The 14,455-nt window shown below is 40.5% G+C and overlaps 1 protein-coding gene across 1 annotated transcript in view; it reads left to right on the top strand.

Moving 5' to 3' along the window:
- The window catches only part of MUC4 (mucin 4, cell surface associated), a 47,097-nt gene extending 40,210 nt beyond the window's left edge, over positions 1-6,887 (top strand). The window contains exons 21-22 of the mRNA XM_069065046.1: positions 2,437-2,602; positions 6,504-6,887. Of these exons, the coding sequence (XP_068921147.1) occupies positions 2,437-2,602; positions 6,504-6,696 (359 nt within the window). The 3' untranslated portion in view covers positions 6,697-6,887. The remainder of the gene's footprint in view (positions 1-2,436; positions 2,603-6,503) is intronic.
- Positions 6,888-14,455: the final 7,568 nt, after the last annotated feature.

The raw sequence follows: 14,455 nt of genomic DNA, 5'->3' as shown, positions 1-14,455 counted from the left end.
AATACAAAAAGGGGAGGAAGGAAGGGAGGGAGGGGAGAAAAAAAGAGAGAGAGAGAGAGAGAGAGAGAGAGATATTTTAATAGAAAGAGAGCGACCGAGAGCGGGATGGAATGTGAACGCGAGAGTGATTGAGAGAGAGAGAGAGAGAGAGAGAGAGAGAGAGAAACTGTCATAGTTACCCATGCCCTCTGACATGGCTCTGCCCCAAGACAATTTTAAGTAGCATTTATGGGAATCTTGAACAAGGAAAAAAATGTAGAAGTTAACATTCCATCCCATTCCTCCTGGATCACTCCTTTCAAGTAATCAAAGGGTCTTTTCCAGCATATTTATATGGAGAAGGTGATTCCTTTTCTATGGAAAGGAGTATTCCATTTGATGGGTCCCTGGGACCAGGAGAAAAAGATATTATCTAGAGCAGAGGTGTCAAACACTTGCAGTATGTAGCAGACAGTACTCTTGGAGTACAGCAGGACCAGATTTAAAGGGAATTGGGAACAATTTTAACAAAATTAAAATATCATAAAACATAGATAATGGTAAATTTTAAACCCAAGTCAACATATAGTCCATAGGAATCCTTATGTGGGGATTGTGGACACTTCCTTTGTGAGTTTGACAACATTAACCTAACCCAGAGTGGAGGAGTTTTATTACACTTAAATTCATTTCTCTGAGGAATGAATTCATCTTTTCATCTTCCGCCTATCACCTTCCTGAGGGCTTTTCCCAGAAGTCTGGAAAGGGCTTTAGAAAAAAAATATTATTATTTAATAGTTCTGGAAAAACTAAAAAAGAGATTTTTAAATGTTTCCACAAGAACAAGTAGCCAGATCTAGAAGATGGATTTGCCAGATTACCAGGATTACTAGGAATCCATGTGTATCTTTTAGACACTCCTGACCTCCTCTGAAGAGTTGTCTTTTCTCAGAATGAGTAAATCTCATCATTGGCAGGGATGGCAGAAGTCCTTTTAGTCTGCCCCACATCTAGACAAGAGTGTCCACTGTGACATACCCAACAAGTCATCCAAGTCATCCACACTTTTTTAGAAGACTTCTAGTGCTGTGGAACTCACTGCCTCCTGAGGCAGTCATTCATTTAGCTCTGCCTGTTAGAAAGGTTTTCCCGGGACAGTAGGGAAAAACTATCAGTAGCTCCAAATTGTTCTTTCTCTAGCATTCTGAAAAACAATACCACCCCTTCCCATTATGTAAAGTAAGGGGATTGGAGGGGAGCAGGGGGAGGTCTGTGAATTTAGATTGGAAAAAAATAGCATCTTTATTTTCCTTAATTTTAACTGAAATGTAGGATTTCCTTCAATTATGAATTTTAAAAATAAAAAAAACATTATTCCAAGGAGTCCACAGGCTTCACCAGACTGCCAAATGGGGTCCATGACACAAAAAAAGGTTTCAAACTCATGCTTTGAAGCGGCTGATGGGAACCTTTATTCTAAAGACGGCCACTGACCCCCAGGTGAAAATCAATGTCCATGTATAAGTGAAAAACAATTTAATTTAGGGTTTTTAGGGGAAGCAGTTGAGAGAAACATTCCCCTCATCCACTTTTTAAAATGTTAACAAAGGATAAAAGATGCTACAGAGATAACCTTGCCCAACATTTTTAATTGACTCCTCAGAAAAACATTATTACATGAAATACCATAAGGACCAGCTAATTTCATGACAATAATGTTATAAATATTATAACTGAGTGATTGACTGAGCGACATTAAAGCACCTTTTGGTAAAAATATTCGACATTATTGTGGAATAATGTTTGTTGAGGCGATGTTAGCCAAGGCTTACCTATGTTCCCCAAATGCAATAAATAGTTTGTGACACTCAGGCAGTCTCTTCTGGAGTGACCTCCTCGTCTGGTGTCTGTGGTTATAAATTACTGTTATTGCTATATTGAACTGGCAGCTACAGACACAATTGAGAGCCAGCTGAAATCAAATAGAAAGTCAAATGAGATTTTCCCACTGTAGTTAAAATCTTACTTTTGGGTAAAAGTCAAGTAAGACACAGTCTATTAGAACATTGGACTGAGAGTCAGAAGACCTAGGTTCTAGGTCTGTCTCTGTCACCATGCTGTTGTGAAGCCATGGTTACTATTTCTTCTTTTGGAGTCCTAGGGTCTACACAATGAGAGGTTTGGATTAAATCACCTCTTAAGGTTTTATGCTCCAAATAAGGAAGTCTTTCAGGGAGGGAGGAAAAATTTCCACCCCCATTCTCTGTAGATGCCCAAAGAACTTGACAGTGGCAATTCTAACCATAACAACAGCTACCGTTTTCTTTGGGCACTTGGGTCATGGGAAGATTCAGGTATCTCTGGCCTCTATTTCTAGTCTATTCCAGTGTACTTTGGTTTCAGGAGTAGATGGGAAAACATGTTCTTTCAGCCCTGGCTCTCTTTTCTCTCTGATAGTTGAAGTGGATGACCTGAAGAAATACTTCAGCTGCAATGACTCTTACCCTGGTTACCACCTTGTTTACAATGACAAAACTGGCTTCTCCTGTGTGTCCCCCTGTGCTGAGGGCTACTGTAAGCATGGAGGCCTGTGTCAACACCAGCCTAGTGGGCCAAAATGCAGGTGAGAAGGGGCTAGCCATACAGGATGGGGGGGATGGGTAGTGCAAGATGGTGGTTGAAATATGTTCCCCAAAGCTTGGGTATAATCACTTCAGGACTTTAGGGAATGCCAAAACATACAGCAATGAGGATTGTTTAGTCATTTTCAGTCATGTCCAACTTTTCATAACCCCTTTTGGGGTTTTCTTGGCATTGGAGTGGTTTGCCATTTCCTTTTCTAGCTCATTTTGCAGATGAGGAAACTGAGGCAAACAGGGTTAAGTGACTTGCCTAGGGTCATACAGATACTAAGTGTCTGAAGCCATATTTGAACTCAGGAAGAGGAGTGTTCCTGACTCCAGGCCTGGCACTATATCCACTTAGCTGCACAGACAATGAGGATAGTGTTTTTATTTCAGAAATAAGAGGAGGTCAGTGAGGTATGTCACACTTGTCTTGTGGATGAGAAACAAATTGTCTGTGTTTGAGATCCATGGCTTTATGTAGAAGGTGGAATTTTAGCTGGGACTCAAGGGAAGCCAGCAGGCAGAAATGAGGAAGGAAAGCATCCCAGATGTGGAGGACAGACGATGAAAATGTCCAGATGTGGAAGATGGAGTATCTTACCTTGCACAAGGAACATCAAAGAACAAAAATAATGCAAAGGCAATCCAGGGTCATTGGATTACAGAATTTGTAAAGGAAAGTAAGGTGTAGGGGCGGCCAGGTAGCATAGCGAGTAAGAACACTGGCTCCAGTGTCGGGATGACCTGGGGATCAAATCTGGGCTCCGATGCTCAGCACCACACCCAGAAATAACCTTGAGGAAGTTGCTTAACCCCGATTTCTTTAAAAAAAAAAAAAGAAAGTAAGGTGTAAGAGAACTAGAAAGGTAGAAAGTGGCTAGGCTATGAAGGTCTTTAAATGCCAAACTGAGGATTTTATAATCAATCAATCAACACTTATTAACCATCTACTATGTGTCAGGCACTATGCTAAGCACTGGGGATACAAAAAGAGGCAAAAAATGCTTCCTGTCCTCAAAGAACTTGAAGTCTAATGGGGGAGACAAGCTGTAAACAAATATATACAAAGCAAGCTGTATATAGAATAAACAGGAGATTAATTAGCAGAGGAAAGGCACTGGAATTTAGAAGGGGTAGGGAGGGCTTCCTGTGGAAGGAAGAATTTTGATTGGAATTTAGAGGAATCCAGGGCGGGGTCAGTAATCACAACAGAGGAGGCAGGGCATTCCAGGCATGGGGGATAGCCAGAGAAAATGCCCAGAATTTAGAGATGGAGTGTCTTGCTCATGGAACAACCAGGAGGCCACAAGTATCACTGGATCAAAGATTTTGTGTTGGGGAGAAAGGGATAAGAAAACTGGAAATATCGGAAGGGCTAGGTTATGAGGGGCTTTGAACTCAGAAGATTTTGTATTTGATCCTGGAGATGATAGGGAATCATTAGAGTTTATTGGGATGGGGGAGAGGGAGGAGCATGAAAATGACATGATGAGACCTGTGCATTAGGAATATCACTTCAGTGGACAAAAATTCTATTTTATTTATATTTGAGCCTTCACCAGATGGTGCCCAGAAATATTTGTAGAAATGACTCATGGAGGGGTGGCTAGGTGTCGAAGCGAATAGAGCACCGGCCCTGGAGTCAGGAGGACCTGATTTCAAATCTAGCCTCAGACACTTAATACTTACTAGCCGTGTGATCTTGGGCAAGTCACTTAACCCCAAATGCCCTGCCCTCTCCCCTCCAAAAACAAACAAAAAAAGAAATAACTCTTGGTCTCTCCTGATGATTCAGAGCCAAATCTCTCCTGATCTAAGGTAGAAAGTCTCTGTACTGGGCTTCTCCCAATCCTTGCCCAGAAATACCTTTACCCATCCTAGAAAAGCAAGTGGGAGCTTGGGTTGAGGAATAAAGTAGAGGGAATTTGGAGAAAAGGATCCAGGGGACACTAATGAATGAGTAGTTTAAGTGTCTCTAAGAATGTTTTAGGACTATATTGATCATCATTAATATATAGCCCCCTCTCTCCTTCCTGGCTGTCTATTCTAGGGACTCTAGATCTAGAAATCTGGAGGATCAAATGAAATACGATTTGTAATATTGTGAAACATTTTGTATCAGTTATATAGTACATAAGGTAAAATCTTGTCATATTTTAAAAGCCCAAAGTCATACCTACTTTCTATAGCCTCAGGGTCTTGCACCTAATATATCAAAGACCAATGATTTCCTCTAGCATGAGAATTCCAGGTGTTCAGATTCCCTCCACTGTTTCTAATTTACACTCTTAGAATGTTACCCAAGGTTCAGAGGAGTTAAGGGACTTGCCCATAGTCACACACCTAGTAAGTGGATATATAGCTCTGGGCTTGGAGTCAGGAGGACCTGGGATCCAAGTTTTTATGACGAGAATTCTATTTTTTGTGAGTTTTTCTTGTTGTCGTTCAATTGGGAGGGGGCAGTAGAAGGAATAGATGATAAATACATGGTAAAAATTTGCTAGCAAGCTGTGTAACCCTGGACAAATCACTTATGTTCTGTCAGCCTCGGTTTCCCCATCTGTAAAATGAGGGGGTTGGACTAGATGGACTCTCAGGTCCTTTCTAGCTTTAAATCTATGATCCTAAGTTATAAGAGAGAAGCTTTTATTTCAGGTCTTCCTGATTCTAAGTCCTGAGAGCTTTTCCTGGTATCACCCTACCTCTTGAGCCTTGAACCCAACAGAAACTTAATTGTTTGTTGAGCTGAAATCAATTGAATTGGGACTGTGCATCCTACATGCACGCTATGGCTCTGCTGGTCCTGTCCTCATCGTGGCCCTAAGGTTGACTCTGACCTCTCGTCCAGGGAGATAAACTTAGCTTATCAAGGAATACCCTCCTTCCTATCCAACTTTTTCAGCCCCAGCAAATAGTGAGGAAGACACCAGAAAAGTTCCTTCTTACTGCCTTTCTCTCTGTCTTTTTTTTAAATAAATTTTTACCATGTATTTATAAACGATTCCTTCTACTTCACCCTCCCAACTGAACAACAAAAACACAAAATATAAAACTCTCATCATAAATGTTAATCTAGAGCCTTCCCTTTGTTGATTATCTTCAATTTATCCTGTTTATTTCTTGTTCATACATGATTTTTTTATAGTGTCTCACCTGAGGCAGTTAGGTGACACAGTGGATAGAGTACTTGAGCCTGGAGTCAGGAAGACCTGAGTTCAAATTCTGCCTGAGATACTTACTAGCTAGCTATGTAACCCTGTTTGCCTCAATTCCTCATCTGTAAAATGGGGATAAGTGTAGCTACCTTGCAAAGTTATTGTCAGCTAGATAATTCAATGGATATAGTGCTGGGCCTGAAGTAAGGAAGACCTGAGTCAAGTCTGGCCTCAGACACTTATTAGCTGTGTGACCCTGGACAACTCACTCAGCCTTTCTTTGCCTCATCTGTAATCAGAGGATAATAATAGCACCTAGTAGGTACTTATATAAATGTTATCTGTTATTATTATTATTATTATTTTAAAAGCAATTGGGGTTAAGTAACTTGCTCAAGCTTACACAGCCAGGTGTTTCTGGGTGGGTGCTAAGTGTCTGAGCCTGGATTAGATCCCCAGGTTATTCCGACACTGGGGCCGGTGATCTTACTTGCTGTGCTACCTGGCTGCACCAATCTGTTATCATTAAATGAGATATAATTTGTTAGGTGCTGGCACATAAGAGGGAGTATGCAAATGCTTATTTCCACTAGTCTTTCCCTTCCCCCACTAGCCTTTCTTTGATTCCCTAGCACTTAGCATGGTGCCTGAAATATAGCAAATGTTTTATAAATGCTGGTTGACTTCTCACCACCTCTCCAGTCACTACAACTCCAATCCTTTTCCTCTTTTCCATTGCCAGCTGCGGGTCCTATTCCATCTACTCCCCGTCAGGTGAACGCTGTGAGCATCTAGGCATACGCCTGGGGGCCTTCTTTGGGATCCTGTTTGGAGCACTAGGTGCCTTCCTTCTGCTGGGTGTTGGAACCTTCCTCATTCTTCGATACTGCCGAAACTCAGAAAGATGGTACACCATCAGTGATTCTGAAAGGTGAAAAATCTAAGGGCAAAGAAGAGCCCCACTCCAACCTCACTTACAGCTCTATGTTCTGGTGCTTTGGGAAGATAGTCATTGGAAATGTTTCAGGATTTTTCAGGAAGAAGGTTTAATGAATGAAAGAATGAACTGGGACAACACATCATATCAATGTACACACAGGGAAACTAGTCACAAAGCGACACACCCACATATATACACCCAATAGGACTCCTTTTGGGGTGATGGGCCAATGCACTTTGGATGATATTTTGCACATGAGACTCTTTTGGTTTACCTCTGAATAAATGAAATCTATTTAAATAATTTTGTTCTTGAATTTCATGGGTTCAAAAGCTAAGGATTCCATTTCTGACTTTCCTTTTCATGGCTGAGGAGACAAGTACAACTTACATGTCTTAAATGGGCACTTTGGGAGAGGGCAGGGGTACTGATGGCACCTCCCTAGCCACAGTCTTTATAATGAAGACACAAGAACTCTAGTCCTGACCTGATTTCTCCTCTACTGACTCTGTGGGGCTTGTTTCAGTTCATCCAAGCAGGGTGGGGGGGGGGGGGGGGGGGAAGAGAGAGATATCACTCAGAGACTTCCTAAAGATGTTGGATGTGTTTTTAAAATAACACATAGGAAAAGATACACAGGTATTCATACTGTATCTGTCATGCAGCTACTCCCTAGGTCCCAGGGTATTTGACTCTGGAATTGTCCAGTTGAGAAATCCAAAACCTTTACATGCCAAAGGTATCCTGTCAACCTCTTCTTTCATAGTCTCACTTAAGGAAAAAATACCCATGATGGAATCACCATTTGTTGCAACAGAAATTGTGTGCCTTCAATGCTACTTCCATATTTGACCTAAAGCTGATACATGCAAGATCCTTAGGTCAGTATGAGGGGTAGAAGTCTTCCCCCTCTTTGTTCTGGACTACCAACAAATATCTTTCTGTCTCTATATCTCTTTGTCTCTTTCTACACAAACACACACACACACACTATTTCCTTTCTCATTAAGTGTTTACCATAAGCAATTTTAAAATAATAAGCGGGAAAGAAGCAAGTATATATTTAATGGGCAGTCTAGATACTGGCACTTCCATAGTGCAGCAAGATAAAGAAATGAGATGGAAAGATTGGTTTGAGTTCTACAACTGGATGGAGTCTAGGTCCAAGAAGTCAAGGTGCTATTTTGTGTATTGCCACCATGATGTCATCATGTTTCTGAATAATTATATCCCTATATTTATATCTATCTATATCTAGAGATTTTTATAGTTATATAGCTATGTATATATACATATGTGTATCAGTATAATATATGTATACAAACATATGTACACATTTATATATACATCAATATGTATATATACATATTGGCACTAAAAGACATTAAAAGATACAAGAGCATATAGTAACTAAACATATCTATATATGTATAGATATATAGATATGTGTATATGGTATATAATACAGCATATCTATATGTTACAAGACTGATTTATGTAGATCAGGATAGAAATCAAACCTCACTGGTACCAATGCAGGTCAGCAACTCATAGTCAGTTACATAGAGCACAAAGAAAGAGGTTATGATTTTACCAAGATCACAGTGGAATATAGAAGGATCACAAAAGAATATAGAAATGTAGGAAAAACTAGCTATTGCTTCCTAATAGGATGTAAGAGAAAGAACCAATATACCATCTGTCAACCATTCTGAACAAAGATTCAGTGATCACTTTCTGACCAAGCATTGACACCAATTAGTCTTACCACAACCAAATTATGAAATTTAACCATACACACCCCCAACCCCAAATTTTAAGACAAGTACCTCAAGACCTTTCTCTTAATATAGTGTCAAGACCTGAGCCCAAGTGAATTTTAAAGTATTACCAACTTTATTGTTATTTGGTCTATACCACTATTTAATAAACAAAAGCAAGAATTCATTATATACACACAAACAAAAAAAGACAGACTTTTCTGGAGTAACATGATGATGTTTTAGGCTATTGCTACTAGTGACTTTTCAAAGTCATGACATATTTTTGCAGTTACAAGTATAAATGAAGTAAAAGTCACTTGGCTTCTGAACTTTTGCCCAGAGAAGCATCTACCTAAGTCATCCCTGGCTGAACTGTCCGAGGATCTATCCCTGTATTTCCTTCATTCTCATTCCTCTGTTCAAAATAGTTCGTTGACTCCCATTTGTTCATGGACTGGAATTTAAGGCATTCTACCACCTTACTCTGTGTCTTTTATATGAACTCTCTAGTCCATTCAAATGGGTCTATTCATTGTCCTCCAAACATACATTGTACTTTCCTGTTCCTGGTTTATTTCCCTCAAATAAACACACACACACACACATACATATATCCTTTGATAAAAGGATTCGCACTCACACACAATATATGCTTATTTCTATTCTGTTTCCAGTTTCCATATATTTGTAACAAATATGTATAGTCCAAACCAGTAACAGTTGTGAAAATTACCACCTATCAAAATTCATTCTTTGAAACCCAACTCAAAAATTACCTTCTTCATGGAGAATGTTATGATCACCCTTCTAAAAGTGATACCTGAATTTCCACAGTACTTATTGTTTCTGCAGTTAATTTGGCCCTTTTCTCTAATGTTTAGTACTGTGTTTTTTAAAATGTGACTATGTCTTCTCTCCCCAGTTAGATTGCAACCTCTTGGAGGGCAGAGACTATGACTTATTCAGTGATAGCTCCATTAAGGAATACTCTAGAAATAAAGCTCTTTTATTCTGAAGTCTTTATTTTTTTTAAATCATCAAACACTATGTGAAGTAGAGAATCTATTTTAGCCAATGATTAAAATGCTCCTGAGTAGTTTCAATATAGCTCCTGCCTGACTGAAGGTGAAGATTGAATTGTAGAGTCAAAGGACAAGTGGGTGGACAAAAATGTGAAGTCTTAGATGTTTGTCTTATGCATTTCTGGCCTGCTATTTTCTTCCTTTTGTAATGACCTCTGCTTGCTATTTCAGATATTCGGAGTTCTCCTCTTTTCTTTATCCTCTTTTCTTATCAAAATAAGAAAGAATCTAATATTAAGAACTCTCTCCCACACACACAGTCCACCTTTCCCTTAGTGATGAACCTAACTGCAACTGTCTTAGGACTGTATCTTAGAACTTAAAGAACTACAGTTCATCATCAGTGGACTATTCCTGCCATGGCCCTTAGACCTGGAGCCTTTTCTGCCTGAGCTCAGGTCCCACTTTCCCGTGTCTCAAGTCTTTTAAATGTTAAGGGTATAGTTCCCAAGAAAATGTCCTTTCCCTTCCCTAGTGTCACTGCTCCCATCTGACCTGGGTTTCCCATACCCCAAGTGTTATGATCATGCTGTTGACTTATGAGGTCATCCACAATTTTGTAGTGCATCTCAGATCAAGGATCGTGACAGGGAGGAGGCAGTATGAAGCTGAGGAATAGCTGCTTCGGTGGCTGGTGAGCAGTGCATTGTAGCATGAGGTGGGTAAGAGAGTTTGTGGAAGCAGGGGATTCAGGAAATTAGAAAGTTAGATCCTGGGCTTATGTTTCTATATGTGTGTGTGTATGTATGTGTGAGAAGACTGAGCTGTACAAAGTAGTCAGGAAAACGGTTCAAATCATGACTGATGATAGATACTGGAGAATTAAGAAAGTGAGAAAAGAGAGTAGAAATGTAGTTTGGTTGTACAAAAAAGTGATACTGATTATAGTCATTTATATGAACTGTTTAACATGTATACCTAATTTCCCTATAGCAAAATAATTAGCATGTATATCTTTAAATATTCATCATGTTAATTTTGTTATAGAGTTTGAGCATAATACTAAACATTGTATATGTTCAATCTTCAGTTTGTTGCTCAGAAAATATTGTTCGAGGGGGCGGCTGGGTGGTGCAGTGAATAGAGCACCAGCCCTGGAGTCAGGAGGACCTGAGTTCAAATCCGGCCTCAGACACTTAACACAAAAACTAGCCATGGACAAGTCACTTAACCCCAACTGCCTTCCAAAAAAAAAAAAAAGGCAAAAAAAGAAAAGAAAATATTGCTCAGAACTCAGTCTAAACCTATAAATGTTCACATTGAATTAATTGAATAAATTAATCAAATTGGATTAGTTAAATACCATTCCTTTAACTATTGTCTTCTTCACTCATATTCCACATAAGTTTTATATAAATGTCACTTGATCAAATACAAATAGTAGCATTAAATGCAATTCTTCAGAGGACACAAGTGGGCAGAGAAGATACTGCTTAGATGCTTCCACTGAACTTGAAAGCACAAGCTCATCACATTCCCTAAGGATTGTCCATGCTTTGTCCTCAGACACTAGTGAGGGTACATGAGGCGTCTTACAAAAACACACAGAACACATACTCCTTTACACCCCTCCAGAAATAGGCACACCAGCAGGACACACAGACACAAAGGAAACAATACCCCTAGGGCCCCAAGTTACCACACCCATACTACCTTGCCACAACAAAATTTATCCCTCCTATTTCTCCTAGCATTTGAACATTGTGCATCTATAGTATTGTTAGAGATGTTCCCAGATACACCAGCAACGGTAGTCTCCTCTTCCTCTTAAATACCCTGGCAACACTTAGGGTGAGCTCTGGTCTTAGAGATTTTTTTACTCTCGGGGCGGCCAGGTAGCACAGCGAGTAAGATCACCGGCCCCAGTGTCAGAATGACCTGGGAATCAAATCCGGGCTCAGACACTTAGCACCCACCCAGAAACACCTGGCCATGTAACCTTGAGCAAGTTACTTAACCCCAATTGCTTAGGGGTGGCCAGGTGGCTCAGTGAGTAAGAGCATTGGCCCCAGAGTCCAGATGACCTGGGGATCAAATCCAGGCTCAGATACTTAGCACCACACTCAGAAATAACTGGCTGTGTAACCTTGAGCAAGTTACTTAACCCCAATTGCTTAAAAAAAAAAAAGAAATTTTTTACTCTCTACCTTGTTTTATATAACTCTCTTGGTGCAGCAGAAAGCCCTAGACCCCTCAAAAATGCAAAACATAAAGAACTTAGACCTAAGCCCTCAAATAGTCAAAACAACACTTCTTCCCTCTTCAATTGGCCCTCCCTCTCCATACCCAGGGATCTAAACCAGTCCTCCAGGTAGGGAATGCTTCCCCTGGTTGAAGATTTTCCAAAACAACTGGGGTTGATAGAGAACCATAATGAACCCCATTTCCCTAAGAACCTATATGGTTAAGCATTATTAAGCACTTACTTTGTATAAGAGGCACTGTGCCGAGCACTGGGGACTGGATGAAAAACAAATGTTCTACCCCTCAAGTACCTTACATTCTAATGGGGGTAAAAATATGTAGAATAACTAAAGATCATATATATATATATATATATATATATGTGTGTGTGTGTGTGTGTGTGCATGTGTGTGTGTGTATATAGACATACATACATATTTATGTGTGTATATACACATATGGAAGGTAATCTCAAAGGGCAAGAACTAACTATCCTCTAGACAGATAGCGCACTTTTGCAGTTGAAGCTCCAATGAAAAAGGAAGAAACTAGTTTTCAAGACACTCCCTTCCTTCTGATTCACAGAACTAATAGAGGACAAGGTCTAGGTTTGCTTGTCCACATTATGGTTCTATCCTTCACTACTCTTCAGCTCCAGCTCCTGTATGGTCCTGGAGTCTTCTCTCTCTCCTCTTTCAAGGAGGCAGAATCTGTGGACTGCTGTTCCTCCCCACCTTCCACCACTGACCCTCCTGTAGATATGTTTCAGGCCACATGGTTCCTTCCTCTCCTAGGATGTTCATAATAACTCCTATGGGAACTCCTTGGCACCTCTGTCAATACCTTTCAGCAGCAGCTATCTCTGGGGTCAGCTAGTCAATAAGCATTTATCATGTGCCTATTATGTGTCAGGCCACCTATGTGCCAGAGATTCCCTAAATTTGATGTCCCTTCTCTCCCCTGTCCCTGTCATGGACTCAAGTTCTTTCTCTCTGTGTGTACTCTCTTTCTCTCTGTGTCTCTCTGTCTCTCTCTGTGTCTCTGTCTCTATCTCTCTCTGTCTCTTTGTCTCTGTCTGTCTGTCTCTCTCTCTCTAAGTTCCCATCAGAGATTGATGTCTCCTTTGTGTCCTCTTTCTGCTCCCTTTCCAAGACCAAGTCCAAGGGTATGGTTCTAATTCACATAGACCCTGTAATTCCAACAATCACCACAAATGCCAAGACTCTATCAATCTTCAATGTAGTATAAGTACTCAGGTCTCTCTTTACACTTCAACCAGTGTGAACACCACTCAAGGTGGTGTTCATGGGTGTTCACACTCTGTAGAGGGAAATATCTTCAAAGGATAAAGGCTTTAAGTTGACTAAGCTATTCTAGTCCTACTCTTTACATATAAAAAGACAGTAACCATATCTTAGGGGTGTGTGTGTTTTATTCACAGTGTCTACTATAGCATCTTATACTTAGTGAATGTTCAGTAAACACCCTTTATAGAGTCATGGAATATTATACCTAGGACCTTAGAGATCATTTAGTCCCATCCCCTCATTCTAAAGAGGATGAATGAATGAACTTATCTTATCTATTTTACAGAGATCATAAGATCATAGAACTTGAAGGGACCTTAAAGGTTACAACTTCATAAGGTTCAAATCTGTTCTCTGATATCTACTAGCTGTGTGATGCTAGGCATGGTATTGACCTCTTTGACCCTATAAATTTGGGATAATAGCATGTCTCAGCTGGTTGTAAGGATTCAGATTGTAAGGGGGCAGATCTGTTCCGCCCTAATTATGCCAACTGTAGGGTGGCATACCCTCTGAGGGAATACTGAGATACCAAAGAGGGGCCCATGCCAGCTTTGTTATTAATAGGTTTTATTAGGGTTAATTGGGGAATTTTACTCACAAGAGGCCAATTGTCCTGGGCAGCAGTAGGACAAAGTAAAATGGCTCCCTGCACCAACTCCAGGCACAGAACAAAGAAGGCCTAGGGTCAGGGATGGCCCACGTGCAGTTTCTCCCATATGATAGTTCGAGCTTCTTTTGCTGTTTACATTGACTCAAGATAGTTTACATTAGGGGTGGCCAGATGCAGTAAGAGCACCGGCCCCAGCGTCGGGAGACCCAGGATCGGTTCCAGACTCAGATACTTGGCACCCACACAAAAGATAACTGGCTGTGTAACTGTAATAAGAATGTAAATTTTGAAGATCTTCCCTGCCCCTAGGCTAAAGTGCACCTGAAGCCTGGGGTGGGGGAGGCTTGTTTTTTAGTAGATACTTCTTGATTGGCCAGTGAGTCAATAAGGTTGTTACATTCTCTGAGCCAGGAGAAGGCTATATAAGCCCTGAAGTGTAGCTTTGTTTTGGGACTCACTTTGAGAAGTGTTCTGTGATTTGATCTGAATTCTGGGAAGCCGTTGTTGAGAGTCCCCCGGCTTTGAAAAACCCAGAATGTGGAAACCCAGATGTTGACTGGGTATGGATGTAATGGTTGGACAGTTTGGAAATCTGTCTCCTTGATGTTTCTGTCTTGATAATTATGCCTGTATACTTTGAGGTTCAGGGTGCTGACCTTTTCTCCTGAACAAGGTAAACGATATATGTCTGACTGATTAAAGTAAGCTTGTTAACCCATTTTGAGTTGCTTTCCTTTAACAAAGCAGATCCAAGAACCTGTGGTAGCGGCAAACCCTGAGGACGCTTGGGGTGCTTGCTGCTACA

This window comes from Petaurus breviceps, unplaced genomic scaffold (assembly GCF_028583685.1).
Source record: "Petaurus breviceps papuanus isolate PSGF00001 unplaced genomic scaffold, PetGlider_PUasm1.0 90654, whole genome shotgun sequence".
Classification (NCBI taxonomy): Eukaryota; Metazoa; Chordata; class Mammalia; order Diprotodontia; family Petauridae; genus Petaurus; species Petaurus breviceps.
This window is presented reverse-complemented; position numbering and strand designations above follow the sequence as displayed.